The sequence below is a fragment of the Pteropus medius genome, unplaced genomic scaffold (assembly GCF_902729225.1).
Source record: "Pteropus medius unplaced genomic scaffold, Ma_sr-lr_union100, whole genome shotgun sequence".
Classification (NCBI taxonomy): domain Eukaryota; kingdom Metazoa; phylum Chordata; class Mammalia; order Chiroptera; family Pteropodidae; genus Pteropus; species Pteropus medius.
Window position 1 is genome coordinate 7,573,677 of NW_024352787.1, and position 23,381 is coordinate 7,597,057.

The 23,381-nt window shown below is 39.6% G+C and overlaps 1 protein-coding gene across 2 annotated transcripts in view; it reads right to left on the reverse strand.

Moving 5' to 3' along the window:
- Window positions 1-11,193, reverse strand: part of GNAI1 (G protein subunit alpha i1) — a 72,722-nt gene extending 61,529 nt beyond the window's left edge. The window contains exons 1-2 of one of the 2 annotated variants that reach the window (XM_039848981.1): window positions 11,003-11,193; window positions 10,336-10,500 (exon numbers count right to left, since the gene is read on the reverse strand). In XM_039848981.1, the coding sequence (XP_039704915.1) occupies window positions 10,336-10,453 (118 nt within the window). In that variant the 5' untranslated portion in view covers window positions 10,454-10,500; window positions 11,003-11,193. Of the gene's footprint in view, window positions 1-10,335; window positions 10,751-11,002 lie in introns of those variants that run through there. The other variant, XM_039848980.1, reaches the window with a different exon arrangement.
- Between the last annotated feature and the right edge of the window lie 12,188 nt (window positions 11,194-23,381).

Consider the following 23,381-nt stretch of genomic DNA (forward strand, 5'->3'; position numbering starts at 1 on the left):
CCCCTCTCACTCACTTCTCATCCTAAGCAGAGACCATATGAACAAAGGGTAGAGGGAGGCAAAAACTGCACAGAAACAAAGAAAAATCATAAGTTCAGTGTTGCTGGATGATAAAAAGTGAGGCAGGAAAATAAGTAAAATACTTAGAAAATAAAGTCAATGAAGATTTGACTAATTAGGTGTGAAGGCAAATAAGTCAAGGATGGGTGGGGTGGTGCCACCAACTAAGAAAGAGAAAACATGAAGTAAGAGAAAGTGGTTGAATGAGAGATGATGCCTTTAGTTTTGGAATATTGTGTTGAAGTAAATTAGAAATAAACCTGCCTTCTACCCTCAACCCTCAAGACTGAAAGGAAAACTGCAGCCAACCTAGGGTGGACAGGATTCACACAGACAATGTACTGGTTAATATATGCTCACGATAAAAAATTGTAAAAGACAAGTCTACCTACAATGCTACAGTCAAGACACTAGAAGTAGCTGAATCCCAAGAACTTCAAATAATAAATTTTCAAAAACTATTAAATATGGTATAATAAAAGTGACTTCTTGTAAAAGCTAGAAAATATAATAAACTTTTTAAAAAAATTAGAAATATTTTCTAGAAATAAAAACATCACCATTAAAATTAAAAAATTAATCTATTAAAAGGCAGATTAGGTTATTACTGAATAAAGAAAGTGAACTAGAAGATATATAAGTAGCACAAAAAGATAAGGAGATAAAAAAACTGGAGAGAGATTTTTTAAATACATGTTAAAATGAGAAGCCCAACCTAATTATAAAAGAAACTCCAGAAGAGAGAATAGCCGCAAGATATTATCTCTAAAAAAATATATATTGGTGTGGGTTACATGAGTGTCTATTTCTCAATATTTCTATATCATTGAAAAAGTTCAAAATTTTAAAATAAAAAACAATTTAAAGAGTGAATAGAAAGTGAAAAAGTAAAAATGGGAATGCAAACTAGTATTTTTAAAAGTTTAGCTGAAAAAAATGAGAGATTAAAATAATTTAAGGAGGGTATGAATAGTTTTGTTAGGATTTTATTAATTTTAATGCTGGGCATGACTTCAGAATGTTTATGGACCAGGACACAGGAGTCTTTAAAGAAGTGTGAAGATGGCACAGAGAATCCAGGTAGATGGAAAGGGTCTGGAGGAAGGAGAGAATGAATGAGGGAGGGAGCAAGAGCAGAGAGCTGGCCTTGAATTAGGGGAGCACCATCCATCAGTTCTGGTAACTTTACTGACCAGCATCACGACTTTTTACAATTGCAACACATATCTTGCATACATTTCCTGATCTGGTTGCTGATAATAGTGACGTGCTCAGTTTGAATAAACTCAGTGGATCAATTTTAAATTGTATAGAAATAAATGTAATTTTTGAAATTAGATTACCTTCAGAACTTCTGATAAGAAGGCAGTTTTTCTTCTAATTCATATTATACTGATCTTAAGTGCTGTTTACTTATAGGTCCCATGCCTCTTAAATATTGAGAAAGGCTGTCAAATAAAAGGTGTATGTCCAAGGAAGAAAAAACATAATATAGATTAGATAATTATTAGAAAATAATTCTGGACTGTTCCCTAGAAAGGCAAGGTAAACAGAAGAAATCCCAGGTCATTTAAGGCTAAGTCTTAAGGGACTCCTCTGAAAAATTAAGTCATAAATTAAGTCATAAATACTATCACAGATTCTGTGCTCTGTTTTTTCCATATCAACATTACTACCACTTTTCAAGAGATGAATTTAAAAGTAAATTCATGGAAATTCTGGAGTTTTATTAGGAATCTCTTTGACTACATGAGTACAGGGAATTTCAAAAAGGTTTTTAAAATTTGTAGAAAGTAATCATAAATTCCCCGAGAAATGGCACATTCATTTCAATCAATTCAAATAATGTTTAATAATTTACACTAATAGCTTTGTTTTATTTTCAAGAAAGATAAATGTTTGCAAAAATTACTGCATTTATTCTAAAAATGGGTAATAAAACAGAAAATTACTTTTAAATCGTCTATAAAGCTTTGCAGTTACTTACAATTCACTCTCTATAGAATTCCTAACATAGCACAGGTATTTACCTGGTCTATTCTCAGTTGGGAGACTGTTAACAGAAATCCGAGTCCCTTGAGGAAGCTATGATGGGATCAGAAACTAGTAATATATATTTCTTGAAGCCTTTGCTATGTATACACTCAGCATTTGCTAAGAAGAACCGACAAAAGGGTTTAATGTCTATGGCCATAAATGATGAACCTGCAAGGAGGCAAAGAGAGAAGACTCATCCCAAAGAGTCTCTAACCTTTATAATATTTATTATAATATTTATTATAAGCTGTGTTTACAATAACAGCTTATATTTATTAAGAACTTATGTGCTACGTCCTGTTTCCAAGTACTTTAGATGCATTAGTTTACTTTGTCTCCTAGTCCTATGAGGTAGGTACATTTGTTATCTGACATTTATAGAAAAGAAAACTGAAGCTTAAAGAAATGAGATAACTTGCCCAAGGTCTCGAAGAAAACATTTTACTGCCAGAGTTCTGGATCAACCGCTTTTCCCTAACTAGAGGGTTTTCCTACAGAGCTAAATAAATTTGGGAGGGATAAAATTCCTTATATGTAGAGAACGTAAGAAAGCTAAATTCAGAGACAACAAAGTCTCTTCTAAATTGTAAGTTACTATACGATACAGAGTTTACAGCCAATAAGTATCAAAAGTCAGCTCAGAAATAACATGAAGGAAATGGGCAGATTTATAACCACAGTGATTTCTGAGAAGCATGCTACTGCCACCCTCATTCTACGAGATCAACAATTAAGACCCCAAGTATCTATTATGATACCATTTCTTCCCTATTTACTATTATGAGGAATTATTTTTGTGCATGTTTTATAGTAGAGTGTAAGTAGACTGTAGATTATAAGTAGATTGTAAATTCTCTTAAGGATTTGGTAAATCTAAGGCATTATTTGACACCAAGATAAGGCATAACTTAACACCGAGAATATAGAATGACCTTTGTAAATGTCACCAATGATAATTCTCACTACATAAGAACAAGCAAGACATAAAGAACAGACAGTGGTGAGCTTCCGAGCATGCTGCTGACTCCCAAAAGCCAAAGTTACTTACCATCACATCATCCTGTATAACAGATAAGATTGTGAGCATATATTTAATGCCCACTGCATTATTGTATCTCTTTTAAGAAAGCAGTCAAATAACATTTGAAGTAGCAATGCAACAATCCTGTTGAAAACAAAGTGTTCAGAATATTCAAATATAAAAATCACATTTCATCCTACCATTTAATTCACCAAGAGTCACAATATTTTTCTGATTATGCAATAAGAATTTGGTCCCCAAATTAATTTCATTTATTTAGAACTGTGTTACAAATAATGTAGGTTTCAGTTATTCTAACCAGCAAGATATAAGAGAGAGAAATGGGTATACACTTGGCCAAAATTCACTAAAATTACCCAAGGCACATGGGAAACTTTTTCCTTTTAAAGGACTACTAGTCAAAATTAACGTTCAACCACTGACCTAGTCATTCATTTAATCAATATTTATGAAGGACTACTATGTACCACCCCAGTATGTAATTAAAAAAAGTCGGACAGATTCATGCTCTGATGGAGCCAACCCCATAGATGCAACAGACAATAAAAATGTAAATGCACAAAATGATTTCAAAATGGTGTAATTATGAAGGGAGAGGAAGGAAGACTAATTTAGACTGGATGGTCAGGAAAAACTTCATTGAAGACAAAAAAAAAAGTCTTATTCTTTCACCTACGTCTCAAGTGAAACATCATAGGTTCAATATGAAGCACCAGAAACTGGTAATTTTGCTGTTACCACAAGTCATATAATTTACAAAAGATTGAAGAACATAAAATTACAGTCATTATGCAGTCTCTAAAGTTATACATGAGATATTAATAAGAATATTTATAAGTGAGATGCTGCTGCAACAAACAAAAAAATGTGAAAATGGCTTTGGAATTAGGCGACGGGCAGAGGCTGAAAAAATTCTGAGGAACATGATGGAAAGAACCTAGGGTGCCTTAACACACTTTTTGAAAGAGAGCCCCAGTGAGGGCTCAGAAGGAACTGAAAAACTGGGTAGGGAAAACATATATGATCTTAGAAAATACCTAAGCTGTCAAGAACAGGCTATGGATAGAAATATGAACTTTAAATGTGCTCCTGGAGAGGACCTGAATGAAAAAGAGGAACATGTGATTAGAAAAAAGAGGAAAGGATCCTTGCACAGTGGCAGAAAGCTTAAGTGAATTATCTCCTGCAGTCAAATGTGGAGCAGAACTTCTAAACTATGAATTTGGATGTTCAAATGAGATTTCCAAGAAAACTGTAGAAAGTATGACCTGTTTTTTTGTTTTTTGTTTTTTTTTTTTTATGGTTATAGCAAAAAAGGGAGAGGAAAAAGATAAATTAAGAAAGCACAAAATGAAAGAATGGTGTCAAATCACCATAATTTTGTAGGCAAGAAACAGGCTGATAAAATGACTCAGCTCCAAACATGTGCTACCTTTCATTAGAAAGAAAGGATGACTCCCAGGACGGAGTCCAGCACCCAGAAAGTGGAGCAGAGAGTCACAGATGATTATTCCTAGGCCTTAAAACCTAATGTCGTTTGTAAAGTACATGGGACTAACGACTCCTTTTTTCTTTTTACTTGCACTGTTTTTGAAAGGAAATGTCTGTAACTGATACTCTGCCTCTCCCACCACTATAGCCTAGGAGCAGATAACGTGTTTTCTAGTCTCACAGTGTCACAGATAAAAGAAGAATTTTGTCTCAGGTATGGCTTATACCCAGAATATCACCCATACCTGAGTAAGATCATGAGATCTAGATGAGATTTTGGACTCTGACTTGATGCTGTAATGTGTTAAGATTTTTGGAGATGCTGAGACAGGGTAAATGCATTTTGCATGTGGGAATGAACATGAATTCTGGAGAACCAGAGGACAGACTGCAGTAGGCAGAATAATGGCCCACAAAGATGCTGGAAACTTGAACATGTTACGCTACATGGCAAAAAGGAACTTTGCAGATGTGATTAGAGTTAAGGGTCTTGAGATGAGACTATTATCCTGAATTATTTGGGTGGACCCGATGCAATCACAGGGTCCTTGTAAGTGAAAGGGAGGTAGGAGAGTGATGCTACATGAGAGTCCATCAGCCATTGTTGGCTTTGAAGATGGAGAAAGGTGTCATGAGCACATGAAAGCTGGTGGCCTCTAAACAGAAATTGTAAAGTCAAAGGAGTAGATTCTCCTTTAGGACTTCCAGAAGAAAATAAGCCCTACTGACATCTTGATTTTAGCCCTGTGAAACCCATTTTGGACTTCTGACCCCCAGAAATGTAAAATAAACAAATAAATTTGGCACTGTTTTAAGCCACTAGGTTTATAGTAACAAACATTCATTTTAAAATTATTTTTGCCCTATTTCTGTTAAGGTTTTTAACTAGTATTTAACAAGTTATGACTGAAAGCAGCCTAAACACTATAAGATTGGGTGCAACTGACCTTACTTCATAAGGCTCAAATGCCACCTGGGATCTGAGCTTCACCAATGTCACACTCTGGGAAGGCACACAGTAGGTAACTGCATTCTAGAACATGTTACCAAGAAATATGTGACCTAGAAATATGACAAATACATTCAGGTCCTCCCATGTGAATATGTGGTATCTTGAATTTTCCAAAACAGAGAGATGTATAACAAAATAAAAATTAAGATCGTGGTTGAATAATAAATTTGTTTTAAAATATTATAACAATCTTTTTCAGGATTAAATAATATCTCCTACTAAATCCTATAAGATAGGCATATTTCCTACCATTCATAAATTTAATAAGACGCATGATCTTTATTTATGTTTAAAAGAGGTCAAAAATAAAGATTAGAAAATGAAATGCATCCCCCAAAAAAGGAATAACACTACAACTGCAACAAAGCACACTCTTCCAATAAAATATCCAATGTCATTTTCTCTAATTTATCAAATAATACAATGACTGTCAAAATTTCTTCTAAATATGGGGAAAAAAATTCTTAATCCAAACAATTTGCTTTTAGATCCCATGCACTTATTTTGGTCATCACATATTATTACTATTCCTTTTTTGTTTACTCTGAGTAGTTATTTGTTCCCATCGACACTGAAAATGGCAAAGTATAAGATTTCCAGGTAAATCTTAATCCTACACAATATATTAACACAATTAAGAACTAATTATGCACATGACAAAGTAAATGGGTTGTTAGGGATACAGAATAACTTACAAAGATTCTGTCCCTGAAGTGCTCATACTAGTGGGGGAAGCAGGTGGAGCAGAAGGCTAATCGACAACAGAAACCAGAGTGCAAATATGCTTTACCATATGCCTATTTGGAGGGGGAGAGTGCCCTGAGGAAAACAGTATAAGGACAGAGGGAAGCCAGGTCTAGAAGAAAGTTTTTATTCTGCAGGCAAAGGAGAAGTCAACAAAAGTTTCTAAGCAAGGAATGAACACAGTACCTATGGTAGGAAGAACAGTTCGAAGCAAAGAGCAGCAACAGGAAAGCCTACCTGGATTTAGGCTGCCAGAGGCAAAAGAGAACTTGAACAATGAATGTGAGAATGAAAGACAGAAAATACAGAAAAATCAACCCTTTTAAAACATACTTTAATACCACCCGTGGCACCACCTGTGGCTTCTATCAAAGTAATGGCTAATTGCTAATACAAGCTAAGTGAGTGAACAAGGAGCATGTAACCCATGTTGAAATACCAAGTTCATTTATTCAAGGAAACTGACTTTCTGACATCTAAGATCCTGAGCCAATTCTAAGGAAACAGCTAAAGCAATTCAAAATGCAAAAGTCCTGCAATGCCGGAATTTCTCAACTAAGAAGTCAGAGGGCAAGTATAAAGGGAGCCAAAAAGATTCATGATATAGCTTTTCAAAGAGCTAATTAGTGGTAGCAATGGAAAAATATTCACCTAGCAAAAGAAATCTAATCCCTCATCTAATTTTCACTCAACCTATAATATTTAAACCAAGCTAAAGAAGGAGATAAGGATATGGATTTTTATTTTATTTTTTCTGTGTGTGAGGATGAGTGCAGGGAAGGATAATTAGGTGGAATTAAAGAAAATAAAAACTGAACACTTCAGAGTTAAATGACTTATGAAAAAAATTCATTATAATTTATACATCTAACTTCCATGTCTTTGAAAATTATAATAAAATAATATTTAATAAGTACCCATATGTACAATATAGCCTCACAAAAACAACAGGCTAGGCCTAATGAATTGAGTAATAAATTGTAACATCCTCAAAGATACAACAATAAAAAGTGTTTTCCTCTGAGACAATTAGGCATATATAATGGAAAGAAAACATTCCTTATTAAAATAAGTTTCTCTATTTACTAATCTTATTCTAATATGAAAGTCTGAAACCTAAACCTAAGACTTGAAACACCCAAACCCTAATCTAATTTCCTGTAGGTCAATGATGACACTAGGTCTTGTTCCTAATAAGGCTAATGAAATACCTCTGATTAAAAAAAAAAAAAATTATAATAGATACGCAGTACCAAAATTTTTTTACTAACAATGTGCATCTCACACTTGAATCTCTCAACTCAGATGTCTAAAAACATAATAGATATCTTAAGAAAAAAAATACAATAAAATTAACTATTTAATTCACTGTCTTCAATGTACTTTGGAGGCATTTTGTCTTAAATTAAAAAATAAATCATTTGGTGAGAAAAACAAAATAATTGAAGAGGAAGAAGACCTAATGTAAATAGAGCTGACATTGGTTATAGGTTACCTAGAAACCATTTTATATTTCTAATTGATTCAGTTGCTGTTTTATAGGGAATGATTTCACTGAGCTGCTTACACACTTTAAACATCCAAGAAAGAACCAAATGTCAACACTTCACTACTAAAGTCAAATTAGGGGGAAAAATGCTTTCAAACAGCCTAAAAATTAAGATTTACGAAATAAGTAAGCCAGCATTCTGTTTGTAGGAATTAGGGTGTTGGAACTCTAGGCAAAAGGGTAGAGCGAGAGTAAAGTAAGGCAGATAAGGAGAGGAGGGAAGAGAAGTGGGCCAATAAGACTGAATTTCCACACAGAGAAGACATGTAGGTGAAAACAAAAGACTAAAGCTACAAAAGACAGCTTAAGGAATTGTTACCCAAAGATCTTTTAAAATTATTTTGAAATTGTTCTAATGTTATTGGTATGGAGAAGTAAAAATTCCATACTTTCTTCTGAAAATCACCACTCACTACCTTTCTCATAATTCTCACTATAGTTGGCTGTAGAGATGCAACTCTTGGTTCTACATTACACATTCGGCTATATTTGTTAATCTAGAACAATGGTTCTCTGCCAGAGGTTAATTTTTGCCCCCACGAGACATTGGGGGACAACTGAAGACATTTTTGAGGGTCACGGGTTGAGGGAGCTGCTATCGGCATCTAACAGGTGAAAGGCCAAAGATGCTGCTGAACAACCTACAATGCACAAGACAGCGCACACATCAAAGGATTATTTTGCCCAAAATGCCAACAATGCTAAGGTTGAGATACAACCTTTTCTGAATATAAGCAAAAACCAACTCCTTGGACCTTCATCCTAGTCATCTAACAGACACCTAATTAAAGCATAGACCACCACCAAAGGACTCATTTTTCAATTTCTTTAAACATGGTGGATGGCTGGCTCAAACTAAAATACACTGAAATTATATTATCAGGAGTGCAGAAATGTAGAAAAATAACTTTTAACCCTTCTTTTGTTCCATTTTTGTCTCAAGCACATTCAATTCATAAAAGGAGCACCTACATGTTTCCGTATTAAGGTCTTTCTCTTCTATGCTCAATGCACTAAAAAATACACTGACCTTGGCAAAATACAATATTTCTCATTAATGTAAAAACTTAGGTAAACAGTATTAACTGAGTATTTATGTTGGGAGTGAGGGTGCAGAAAGCCACCCAGGTCTTTAAAATGCAAAGTTATTTCACAGTTTGCTTGCAAAATGACTCAGATCATTATTACTTTTAGTCATGCCAAGTTTACTGCTTCTAAGCCTACAAGTAATGGAGAAAAAAAAAAACACCATTTTTCCTGCAGTCACTAAACCAATGAAACAGAAGCTTACTGAAAACAGGTTTTGTGCAATTTTTTTTTTTTATAACTGTTATAAAAATAAAAGCAATCCCTGGGAGTGCAAATGAAGACTCTGAGAAATCTTTCACCTACCCCAAGACCTATACAGTGTGGACTGGAAACAAACAAAAGAAAATCCTAACTCAGACATCCACAAATCTTACGTGGTGAATATTTTCCTAATGTATCCCTCAGTCAAAACCCTGGCTTACTCTTTTTATATTACCATCCATCAAACAACTGGACAAGACCTCCACACAGCGTTTCACCGAGAGAACAATACTAAGAACGAATAAAAGCCTTAGCGTTGTACCTGGCAAATCTCATTCATCAGAAATCATGGCAGCGAAAAGAGTATCCTGTAGTCCGGCTTGACCCTTTCGTACCTTCACATCGGTTTTTACCGCTCGAGTATCTTACTGGAGCAAATGTTACTCAACTTTGGTGGTTTCTATGTCCCCACAGTAATAAAAACCAAGTATCCAGCGTAGCCTACTTCCTTACGCAACATAATCAGGTAAATATAATTAGTGCTCCTAGTGCTCGTTTAACATTTACAGAACCGCCATAGGAAGTTAACAGGAAAGACACATTTTAATCCCACGGAGGCCCCACAAAAGGTGCACTGATTTCACCAAACGTGGCACTCTTGACATGGGAAAACCACAACCGCGAAACACCTCGTACCAAGGGGTTTCCGGGAAGGGGGGGGGGTGCTTTTATTTTCTTGTCGCGAATGCCCCTTCATCTTTATAAAGCTGAACTAACTTCAAAGAAAAGAGGTTACTCGCGATCCGCTCCTCGGCTCCCCGCGGGGTCCACACCGAGGCACTCAAGTGAGGTGAAGCTCCAGCCGCACCGCTGGCGAGTTGTTACTGGCCAGGAGGAGGCAGGCAGAGGACTGGGGAGATGGGTACCCACCTCGGCTCCGCACCCAACCAGACAAGCTCACGCTCGGAAACCATTCTGGGGCGCTGCGAGACACGTCCCCTCCAGGGTTCCGAAGGCCAAGGGGCCCGCAGCGACCCCAGCACAGCGGCCACCCCCAGGGCGCCCCGGGTCTCCGCCCGCGGCCCCTGCGTCCGCCCCGGCCGCCCTTACCCAGCAGCAGCAGCTTGACCTCACGCGCCGCCTTCTCGCCATCCTCGCGGAGGTTCCGGTCGATCATCTTACTCCGCTCCACCGCCGCCTTGTCCTCGGCGCTCAGCGTACAGCCCATTGTGCCAGGAGCGAGAGCCTGCTGCCGCTCCCTTCAAGTGCGACGCGCTGTCGCGGAACACAGGTGAATTCTTGCTCTCTGGACGCGGGCGTTCGAGTACCTCCCGACGCTGGCCACACCGCCCCCACCCACTTCCTAACCCGAGCGAGGAAACCGAAGGAGCAGGCAGCGCCGCGCAGCTCTTCCCCAAGGCCGGGTTCCGCGCCTGGCGTCCCTCGCCGTCCCCGAAGTCCCCGGGTTTGGAGGTTCTGGGTGCGACGGACGCTACCCCCTCACCCGTGGCTGCGCTGCAGCCTCTAGAAGCCCGGCGGAGATCGGCGTCCTCGCGCCGCCGCGGCCCCGCCCCTCCTCGCCTTGCCCGCCCCTCCCGCCGCCGGGGGACCACTCCCAGAGCGCGCTCCCGCGCACGTGCCCTCGGACAGCGCCCCCTCGGACGGGCGCGCGCGCTGCCGCGGACCCCTGACAGCGCGGCGGGCCAGGGCCTGCCACCCCCGCGAGCGCTCCTTGTCCCCGCCCGCCGAACCTCGACTGTCCAGCGAACACTCCTACCTCGCTCCCTCCGCCGGAGTGGGATCATTTCTTCCCGTTTGCTCACACCCAGGGATCTGTGCGGACCTGCCTGACCCTTCGGAGTGAGGGTGGGAGAGCTGCCAAAGTTGGTAGCCGAAAAAAGCCAGTCCTGGGCGTTTGAGCATGCCCAGCTCCGGTTTTCGAAATGTAAACCTCTGTCGGCTGGCTTTCAGGACTGTGGGAAATAGAAGGAGCTGGGAAGGGAATGGAGCCGTGGCGAAAGCAGAGAAAGCAGAGATGGGGACACTGGGGAACTGAAAAGTCTGGAGAGGGGGAGTCTCTCCAGACTGGAGGAGGGTAACCTTCTTCCTTCCTGTTGTTTTTCTTTCCTTCTGACATTCCCTCCTTCCATCCTCACGTTTCTTTTCACAAGCAGAGAACATTTTGAAGGATTTCCTCACAACTTGAGAAAATGTGAGGCAAAGAATCAAGAGTATATTTTAAAAGGACAAGAAGAATAAAACACACCCACACAAATCTGCTCCACACCATAACCGTCTTCCTCTGGGGCGGCATGTAAGTTTCCAAGCCAGGTTTTGAGCTAATGTTGATGAATATGTTAGTAAATCGTAAGCCACTGGGCATGTCATTTCTTTTTGTAGGCCTTAGCTTCCTCACCCATAAAACGAGATGGAGTTGATCCGTATTGTTGCTACATTCTTCTAGCTCACTACTCTGGGGGAGCAGCACCAACAGCAAAAGAATGAGCATAGATTTAAGGTCTGATCTCTGCCTGTCAGTCGCATTACCTTTCCCTTACAGTCATCGCAGAGAATCGTTGATTGATTAGAATATGGGGTTGATAGTAAAGAAAAACATTTTCTTTGATGTATTAAAAATTAAGAAATTGCTCTTTGGTTCCCATCTGGAAATCTTATTTTCTAAAAACGATTAGTAAAAGTTGTTTCCATGAAGGTGAGCCTGAGCTAATGCTACAGGCAGTATAACTTTAGAGTGAGTCACTTAAGCCAAGCCTATGAGCTAGCAGATTGTCAATTTCTTCCGTATTGGACATGTCCTTTCCTGTTCTACAAAAGTCAAATCTGCTGGACTCGAGATACGATTTCAAGAACTGCCTCAAATTTTGCTATGACCTTTTGTAATATAACAACAAAAAAGAGCAAGCCTAAATTTGTACTTAATTACCTTCTACTTTGTATTTCTTGGCACTCTGAATGTTGGTGTTCAGCAGAAACTCTGAAATTAAACTTGATGGAGTAAATTTACAATCTTTGTGTACCAGCCATTTTGGATTATCTGTTATTGTGTGTCCTAAAAGCTTCTAGCCACATAGGGGGTGAGACCAACAATTGTGAGAAAAGAAGAAGCAATCATAACCGCGTACTGGTAAATGACTACAGAACTTGTACTTTGGATAGAAAAAAAAGGTGTAACAGAATTATACACATTACCTCTCATTTGAGAAGCTTGTCAAGTAGGTGAATGGTTAAATTGTAATACATGGATGAATAAGAACTGAAAATTAGCTTTATATAAGAGAATACAGAGTAATGGAGTAATCAGTACTGTGGGGGCGTGGGGCAAGGAATTCCAAGAGAAGAAAATTTTTTAAAAAACTTTTGAAGGAAGCCATGACTGGGGATTTGTTGGGAGTTTCAAGGGGTATGTATTGATCAGCTTTCACTGCCATTACAGAATACTGTAAACCGGGTGGCTTAAACAACAGGAATTTATTTCTCATGGTGCTGGAGGCTGGGAAGTCCAAGATCGAAGTACTAGCTCATTCAGTTCCCCAGTGAGGATGCTCTGGCTTACAGATGGCTACCTTCTTGATATGCCTTCACATGTAGAGAGAAAGAGCTCTGGTCTCTCTTCTTCTTTAAGGACACTAATCCCATTACTAGGCGTGGGAGGCACCTTCACAATCTCATACAAACCTAATTACCTCCCAAAGGCCCCATCTCTAAATACCGTCATATTGGGGATAGAGTTTTGACATGAATTTGGCAAGGGGACATAACATTCAGTTCATAACAGGGTATATTTTGTTTGAGAGGGAAAACCAGCTAAAAAGGTTAATATGCAAAGAAGACGTTGGAGAAAGCAATTGTTTTATAATTGAAATGTAGTTTGGCTGTGAAGAATGCTAGGAAGTGTAAGACAAAGTTGGAATATAGCTTTAAATATTAAGGAGCAGATTTGGAATTTATACAATGGGTACAAAATGTTCCTTACATTCTCTTTAGTTGGGTAATAGGTGTTTAAAAAATCTCTTACCCAACAAAACAAATGAGTTACCAGCAAGATGATTGTGTTAGTAATCCAGATAAGAAGTAGTAAGAGTCACTCAAATTAATAATTTACATAATTATGATGTTGCAAAATGTGATTCAACAATCTTGTCAAGGAGGTGGAGCAGATATTCTTAACTCACCTATTTTATAGAGAATGAAATTGAAATACAGAGATTAAAGCAACCTAATTCAGATTGCTGTTTGATTCCCTTCTGGACATCATATTTTTCAGACAACTATATTGAGATATAATTCACAGACCATAAAATTTATTCATTTAAAGTGTACAATTCAATGGCTTTTAGTATTTTACAAAGCTGTGCAACCAGCATGACAATCAATTCTAGAACATTTCATCACCTCAAAAAGAAACCCCATACCCCATAGCCATTATCTCCCAATCTTTTCACCACCACCACCACCCCTAGTCCTAGGCAACAATGAATCTACTTTGTGTCTGTTTAGATTTTCCCATTCTTGACATTTTACATAAAAGGAAACATATAGTATGTGGTTTTTTCTGACTGACTTCTTTCATGTAGCATATTTTCAAGGTTCATCCATGTTGTAGCATATGTCAATACTTCAATTATCTTTATTGCTGAATAATACTGAGCATCATGTATTAGGGAGTTAGGGACATATATTAAAACATAAATTGGGACACATTCAGCTGAAAGCATTCAGGTCTTAAAGAAACTCCAAACTGTGTCATAAGGAGTATTTGAAGAAACTGGGGATATTTAATATAGGAATGAGAAGATCCAAAGTGATGTGATAGGTATTTCCAAGTGACTGAAGAGATATCATAAATCAGAGGTGATAGACATTTTCTGTCTAGATTCAAGGTGGTAGATTTAGAAGTATTGGAAGGAAGCTATAGCAAACAAGTTTTACCTTGATATGAGAAAACATAGTATGAAATTCCTCCAGGGAAAATAGGGAAGCTCAGCAACACATGAATTCTTGACTAAGATGTAAAAATCTAGACAGGATTGTCGCATATTGGGAATGATCTAGAGATAGATGAACTTTTAGGATCTCTTCCACCCTTGATATTTTATATTATTCAGAAGTCGGGATTAGTGTCAGACATGAGATTAAAATTCGGAAAATTCTTCTGGCCTTCAAATTTATCCCTATTCATCCTGCCATCAGACAAACAAGCACAAGTAGGAAAGGATTGTGTATCTGAGATGTATTGGCATGGTGTGTTGATAAGGAGGAACCATAGAAGAAGACAGAGACAAGACAACAACATGACATATGTATACAGAGCGAGCGAGAGAGAGAGAGAGAGATCAGAAGGGCAGTATGTATTTTGTCTGGCTAAGTTGGGAGGAGATGTGACATATGGACACCTCTCCATTACCTACACTGAGGTTTTTGCTTTCTAAATAAGAAGAGAATTTGGTTTGGGTTAGGCTAGGAATAATTAGGAGACTAGACAGGCTAGCATGGCACCTGTACCCTTCTATAATTATAGATATAAGGGCCCCAAACCAAAACCATTTTATGATATTCTTAGGCAAAGGTTGAAAAACAAAAGCCCATTGAATTATTACGGAGAGACATTATAAGGCAAGCAGCATTCTTTGATGTGCAGGTTACAACATTGTGGGACAGAGATAATGTAGAGGCCATTGTCTCTGCATGAAACATACCATTTCTCAAGCACCCAAACATTAATGGATTGAAAGCATCTAAAGACAGAGCTTTGGATTTGGATATCCCGAAGGGCACTTCACCATTGGCTGCACTCGGTCTCCCTCAAGTAGCTTCACAGACAGCCTATGACAAAAGGTAACTGAAAAAGAAGAAAATCATGCAAGTTATTAGGCAGTGACTTCAAGCAACATACTGGTTTTGTGAGCACATGTGAATTTAAGGCCACCTTGATGGACTCTCAGAAATATTTGGAGAACATTTACAGGAAGTTTAATTTCCTACTGAAGCAGGTAAGTTTTTAAATAATTGTTGATGAAGCCAGGGGGTATTGAGGAATATAACAGTATGTAAATAAAGGAGAGAGGGGTTAAGAAAAAAAAAGGGTGATACATAATTTCATATGCATTGAAAATATCTGCAGATACAAGTATAAAGAAAAAGAGAATTGGCAATAGTGGTATAGTAGAAGAAGCTCTAGGCAGGTAATCAGATAACCTTAGACCAATTCAAAGCTCTTTTTTCACCCACCTGTCATTGTCTTTGAAAGTCCCTTAACCTCTATAAAGTGCAGTATCCCTATCTATAAAAGTGAGTGTGTTGAATTAGATCATCTGCAAGGTCCTAATAATTCTTAATTCCTATGAGTTCATCATTACAACAGGAGATAGTTGGCAAATATACCAAAGCATTTCAATGTAGTGTTGTGAATGGAAGCCATGCCATGTAAAATTAAGAAGTATGTAAATGCTGAGAATGCAGAGGTTAATAAGGAAACTTTTAAGAATTTTAACTATGAAGAATGGTAGACACATAGGATGGTAGGTGGAGAAAAGGGTTTGGGATTCTTTTATTGTTTCATTTTAGCTATGACTCTTCTTCTCAAGTATTGTGCCGGGATAGAAAAGGAAATTGTTATGGTACAAAGGAAAGAGCATGGCTGCCACACTTTCTGACCTCTACCACTGATTTTTCCATCTTACTCCCTCTGATTCCTCATCACCATTAATTCTTCAATACCTCAGAGACCTTCCGTCCATTAACCACATGTCTTTTCCCTGTTTCTCACCCCTGTCACATGCTAATTTCTCTCCTTCTGCGACTTACATTCCATCTCCCACAAGGATATACCTTTAAAACACTCCCATCATTGTAGTCAACAGGAAAAGCCTCGACTTTTTAAAAATCAGCTTTTAGCCTATCTGTGTCTGCTCCTGTACAACTAAGCTTGACTGGAGGAAAGCATAGTCATTAGTAACTCCATCCTTCTGTTTGCTCAGCCCAAAAACTGGCATCATCTTTGATTCCTCCCTTTCCCTCAAACCCTATATATCCAATTTGTCAGGAAATCCTGTTAACTCTGCCTTCCAATATATCCAGAATTTGGCCAAATATCATCATCCACTGATATACCCTAGTTCAAGACATCAATGGGATATCACAATAGCCTGCTTTCTAGTCCCTGTGCTTCCACCATTATCAAGTATTATTTTCTACATAGCTACAATAGTCATCCTTTGAAAATGTCAATCAGATATTGTCATTCCTTTACTCAGAACTATCCATACACTTTCTATCTTACTTAGAGAAAAATCCCATCTAAAGTTCTTATGATAGCATTCAAGAATGTGCCTGATTTATCACGTTCACCCCTTTCACCTGTTATTTCCTGCTACTCTCTTTCTAGCTCTCTGTGGTTCAGCCTCACTGACCTCCAAACTTTCCTTGAACTTGCCAAACACACTACATCACTGGGCCTTTGCACTTCTGTTCTCTGTGCCTGGAACACTCTTCCACTAGATCTGCTTGGTTTGCTCCCTTATTTCATTCAAATGTCGGTTCAAATGTCACCTCCTAAGGGAGATATACTCCCTAACCAACCACCTGTCACATTCATTCCCTTACTATGCATTGTCATTTCTTTGTAACTCTTACCACGTAACACATTTTGGTGGTTATTTTTTTATTGCCCGTGTTCCCTCACTTGAAGATATATTCAAAAGAGCAGAGACTTTGTTTTCTCATTTGTTTACTGATTAATCTTCAATGTCTAGAATAGTAAATATGCAGTGTAAATGGATAAATGGTCAGGAGCTGGATTTAGAGTATACATCCAGTCTTCTATACCATTCATTCATTCATTCGACAATATTAATTGAAGACCTATCACAAGCCAAGCAATGTTCTTAGCACTAGGAATAAGGTGGTGAATAAGACCTATTACACTGGGGTGGTGAGAGGGGCAGTAATAGGGGAGAGATGTAAAATAAATAGGTAAATGAATCAAACAAGATATATTTTAACATAGTTGTAAGTGCTGTAAAGAATTCTTGACTAAGATGTAAAAATCTAGACAGGATTGCAAACTGTTTAGCAAACTGTTTACAAAAGAATATATCAGGTCAGGTCTTCTGAGAAGCAGATACTAGGAATTAGACATGGAAGAGTTTTATTGGGGAAAGTGCTTATAGAGGATAAAAAGGAGAGGAGAACAGAAGGAGATGAGGGAGAACCATCAAGTGGGATACAGCTCTGACTCCTGGGGAAGGAGAAAAGAAAAGAGAAAAGGTTGGGTAGGAAGAGCCTCAGACTTTGGTATAACACTAAGGAAGTCTTGGCCAGGCAGGTAGGGACCCCTTCCCCAACCCCTTAGTAAATTTGCTCATTAAAGGAGACATGCCTTAGGCAGAAATGGCCTGGGTCTAGTATCCCCACCTTGCTCAGTCAGGGACTCTGGGCAGCCTCGAAAGAGGCCTCAGGCCTATGTGTAAGCACTCTAAAGGTGGGGCAGTTTGAAGCAATCAGGCAACTACACTCCCCTAAAGGGTAATCTGAGTGATACACCTTCACGGCCACAGTCTGATATACCTCACCACAACAGAGAGCTTCTGTGAGGGAAGAATTAGGTATTTTCCACTGAATATTTAGGAAGATTATCCTGAGGAGGAGAAGCTTTTGAGCTGAGAACTAGAAGAAACCAGATTTGGGGGAAGAAAATTCCAATCTCTCATTGGCAAAATGCAAGTGTAAAGTCCCTTGGGTAGAATTGAGGTTGGCCTAATCAAAGAACTCGAAGGTCAGTTTGACAGAGCATAATAGTGAAGATGAGAGAAGTAGGGAATGAGAGAGGTGAGGGCTGCAAGGTAGGCAGGGGCCAGATCCTATAGAGCCATGTAGACCACTCTACAGTAGTCAAAAGTTATTCTAATTTCATTCTAAATTAGAATTTGTAAGCCTCAATTTATTTTTCAAAACTGGATATATCAGCAGACATGTTGTAATGCATAACGCAGTTCCTGGCATATTGCGTGCTCATATTTCTGAGACTTCTATCTGCCTTGTCTTTTCATGGTGCACAAGCTTCCTTCTTTTTTTTTTTTTTTTGAGAATAAGCCGAAAAATGAGGACATATCTTTTTTTTCTCTCCCATATTTGTTTGACTAACAATGTTTCAAAAATGCTGTTCTAATAAAGGATCATACAAACTTTGGGCTAAGCTTGAAGCATAGGCTAGAGCTTGTCCAGGAAAGAGCTACCTGGAGTCTATGTGTTTATTTACTACGTTGTATTAAAAAATAGCTGTACTGACACCTCTCCCTCAGTTTGTGCTTCCTGCCGGCTCAGCTGTTTTTCTTTCACTGTAGCTTTCTGTTTAAGCTGTGAAACTGACATGTGTGTCTCTTGTTGGGCTCAGCAGGAACTGCAACAGAAGGATTGATCCAGGACTGGGGGTAGGAGCCAGGCCAAAGGGATTCAGAGAAGCACTGAGTGCTTTCCTGTGTTAATTACAGTTATTGGCAATATTATTCCAAATAATGTAGTAACGAGTTTAGCAAGCATCTGTTAACTTTCAAGACCTTATTAGGCTATGTATGGGCCAGGGACTAAAGGGGGTAAATTATGTTTCATACTAAGTTCTAAGGAACTCTTTGTAAGAGTTCAGGGTCATTGAATGGAGGGGATCACATATGAGGAGCTCTAAGACACAAAATTATCTGTAGTTCCATATACCTAACTACAGCAGCATGTAAAAAAGAGAGTCAATCAGTCAAATGCTGAAGATCAGATTCTAAATCTCCTGTGAGTGGGGAAATTACATGAATTGAAAGAAAATCTTTGTTACCTTTCCTGTGCCTGGCCTATCTCTGCCCCCTCATTTCCAGCTCACTGTTACTCTTCCCCTAACACCCAGGAAGATAAGTAACTCAGTAGTCCAGAAACCTAGACGTGGAATGGGTTCCAGTACACCGATTTCCTCTTTACGACAGTCTCTGGAGTCCATATACTCCTTACATATCCTGCTTCTAATCTCCATGGAGTGGGCAGATGCAGGCAGGGCCTCTGCAGAGCTTCTCTTTTCCATTTGATCCACTTTGGAGGGTAAACGGGCTCAAGGCCTGCCTGGGGCACAGTTTTCACAAGCAAGGCCGAGAATGTTGGCCCACAAATGTTTAACATGTGTTCGCTGTGTTGACTGGGAGGTGCTGCTCACCCCTCACACGTTAGCCACAAGTTTAACCTCATCCTTTACAAAGCTCTACTTTAGATGTCAGGGGATGCACAGCTACTGACAGAGTGGTGTTTTGATTCACAGAGTGTTCCTGTCCCTTTTCTAAACAGCTCTTTGGGGACTCCTGGATACGAGTGTTTCAATTGGTGGGGCACTTTTCCAAGTATTTCATGATCCTAGAAAGTAAAATTGAAAATAATTATCAAAGTTTGACCCTTACCCTCTAACAAGTCTCAAAGCAGAGATGAACAACTGATCTGTACTAAGTCAAACCACTAACAATTGCTTTTTCAGCAACAACAAGTTTATTCTGAGAACACTATCTAAGCAGTTCAACTTCCATTAGATTATCGAGACTCCTTTTTAACATAAAGTGGCTGACTGAAGCAAATTTGGAAAGCACAGGAAAACTTTGAAAAGGAAAATATAGCAATGAAAGTACTGTGATTGCAGTGTGGTTAGTGTTCATCTCTTTTTGTTGCTGAATAATATCATTCCCTTGTATGAATATGCCATATTTTGTTTTTCCATTCATCAGTTGGTGGACATTTGAATTGTTTCCACTTTGAAACTATTGTGAATAGTGCTAATATGAACATATGTGTACAAATGTTTGTCTGAATTCCTATTTTCATTTATCTTGGGCATATACCTAAGAGTAGAATCGCTCAGGTATGTGGTAACTTCATGTGTGACTTTTTGAGAAACTGCTAAGCTGTTTTTCAAAGCGGCTACACCATTACATTCCCACTAGCAGCCTATAAAGGTTGATGTGGTTAGTTTTGGATTCTTAACTATTTAGTTCTGCTGCTGACACCAGATCAGACTTCATGTGACGCTGCAATTTCAGAGTACCAAAAAAAATAAAATAAAATAAAAAAATCAAAAAAAAATCAAGAACACTGAATTTCATGGTCCTTTACTACAATTTAGTTTTTTTCTCTCACAATTTTAAGATTCACTTTGGTCAAACTATTCTTACTCATAAGCAAAGAGCTATCACCTATCATACTGCTGGACACAGGGTAGGAATTCAATAAATATATATTATGTGAATGGATAAATGAATGAAAGGTCATCTTAGTGGTTTCATTAAAAGCATTTCATTAAAGGAAATGTCTTCTTGATTCTTGCCACTAAGGTATGCTACCACTATTCTGTGGTTGTCATAACAGTTGAAGGAAATAAAGTAAATTCAGTCCAGTAACATGAGCCAAGGAGTGAGGAGATATATAGGCTTGAGTCCTGCTCCGAAATTAATTTGCTGTAAGATGTTGGATAAATGATTATCTTCAGTTTCCTCATCTGTCAAATGGTAATGATATCTGATTTAATTACTTGACAAGTTGTTGGGCAGATCGTAGGAAATGATGAATTTATAACTCTGAATCAGCTGCTGCCTCCCTGCCCTTAAGATTCTGGCTGATGTACTGCCTTTGCTTTTGCTTTCACACACATTTCCTGTTGTTCTGGTGCAAACGATTCTGAGACCCACGGAGCCAATCGAGATTAATTATGAGCCTTTATTAGCCGGCCGGCGACTGACTCTCTACCACGCAGGGCTAGAGGAGATCAGCCCTGAGCTTTCAGAGCAGGCAGCTGATAAAGCTCAAGACCATATCCTGGTGGTCTCCTGAACAAGCCAGCAGATTACAGAAGTGGAAGTTGGCTTTTAGCATATCTTTGCCCGGAACAACACCCTTAATTAACAAGTAAATGGATTACAGAAGCAGACATTGGCCATCTACATATTTTATACAATACACTTCCTAAACCACACACAAGCAAGTAGGACAACTTCTGATATCTAAAGATATTTCTTCCCTGTAGCTGACTTAGCTGGTTTGCTCACTTGAAAATTTTCCACCCTTAACATTCCCCACTGGTTTTCAGGGGAATTCAAACCATTGAATCTTCAACCTGGAGTGGCCGGTAGTGAGTTCTGAGAACCATGAGTTTTACTGCCCGTACCCGCTTTCTGACATAGGCAGTTATCCAATTAATTACACAGGGCCCAAACAAAAGGCCCAGGAAGACTAGAATAAGGGAGCCTGTATTGGCTGTTAGAGTTGTTAACTAAGGGGTGTTATTAAAAAAAGTCCTTCATACCAAGATTCTCCACGCTTAAGTCATTCTTCTCTGTCTTTAACCCTCTGTCTTATTAGTGCTAAGCTGTCTCGTATAATTCCAAAATGGTTAGCATCAAAAGAGCAAGTTTCACCTAGTGCTATGCAAAGACCTCGTTTTAGGAAGAGAAAGTTTAGTCCTCCTCTGTTCTGCAGGACTACTTCAGCCGAGGAGTTAAGAGAGGTCTTAAGGTGATTGAGAGATTTTTCCAGAGTGGATAGGTCTTCATTTATTTGTTGGCTTAAGGCCTTATATTTGGAATTTCTAGTAACAAGGGCTGCTGTTCCTACTGCAGTAGATCCTGCTATCCCTATTCCCACTAAAAGAGGAACTAAAACAGGAGCCCTTTTTACTCTGGCCCCTAGATTTTGGAAGTGTTCCCGCCCCCCTTCACCAGAGTAAAAGTAGACCTGAGGAATGACATGAACTAGGACACAAAATCCAGCATTTTCTCTCCAGTAGTTAAGGTTGATGAGAATTCCCTCTTACATTAATAGCAATTAATCAAATTATAATTAAACCCGCGAGAGTCTTATCTTGAGAGAGGGTCTCCTGTTGGGCGAACGCATCATTTCTCAGTCTCTGGTGGTGGTTGAGCAGCCTTGCTGCGGGTGTGATGAATTCAATGACGTCTCCCAGCAACCTTGACCATGGTGGGAGGGGTGAGGATGACAGGAAAAGAGTCCTTCCCAGCGGGGCTCACGGGCAGCTGGCTGTGTCTTCTTTACCTAAGTCCAGTCACCAGGGGAGTGGCTATGAAGTTTAAGTGACTGTCCAGGGCTCTCCAGGGTGGCGGAGATTAAGTGCTGAATCTGCTTCCTTGCCAAGTGCAGTGCCTGTAAGGACTGACTCCCTCTGCGACGAAGCTGCTTCCATCGGTGTACAGTGTGGCATCCGGTTGAGGCCACGGGACGTCAGTCAGGTCTGGCCTGAGGCAAGTGATGTTATCCAAAAGTTCGAGACAATCATGTGATGGCTGTTGAGGGTCATCATCAGGCAAAAGGGTGGCTTGATCTTGGGGTTCCAGTCGGGTCGGGTGCTGGGAAATACAAGTTGTACCCGTGTGGGGTCAGTGATGGGCTGCCCAGTGGGGTCTGAGACCCCCCCTTGCAGCTTCCCTTAGAATGCGTTCCTTCTCCTCTGTAGTGAACAAAACCTGTAAGAGCTGCTGGCAATCCTCCCACGTGGGTTGGTGGGTGAAGAAGATGGATTCTAAAAGGGAGGTCAAGCCTTGGGGTTTTTCTGAGAAGGACAGAGTTTGCAATTTCCAATTATATAAATCACTAGTTGAAAAGGGGACATACACCATGAAAGAGGTCTGGGTGTCTCCCCCAGGTGGGGCTATCTGTCGGAGAGGCGCCAGGACAGCTACAGGTTGCGACGAATTGGGGATGGGGTCAGGATCCTGTGGAGGGTAGTAGACAGCCCCTGTCCGAGTATGTGGTGGGCTCTGAAGAGGGGATGCCTCCCGAGAATCAGGAGGCCTAAAGGGGTTACCAGGAGAGCAATAGGGAGGGGGATTGAGGATCTCCGGATCCTCCGGATGTGCCTGTAGAACAGGTTCAAGGGGTTTCTGAGGTGCCGGAATGCTCCTTGGCTCCGCCAGAAGAACCGTATGAGAGGCAGGCGCCGGCAGAGAGTCAGTCACCGGAGAGTCTGACTTACTCTGACAATTTTTCAGATACTTAGGAGCATCAGACATAATGTCTATCCAAACATCTATGTATGGGGCCTGATCAGGGTAACCAGGATTCCCATAAACAACACTTCTGACTCTGAATGCAGTCTGCAAATCAAAGGA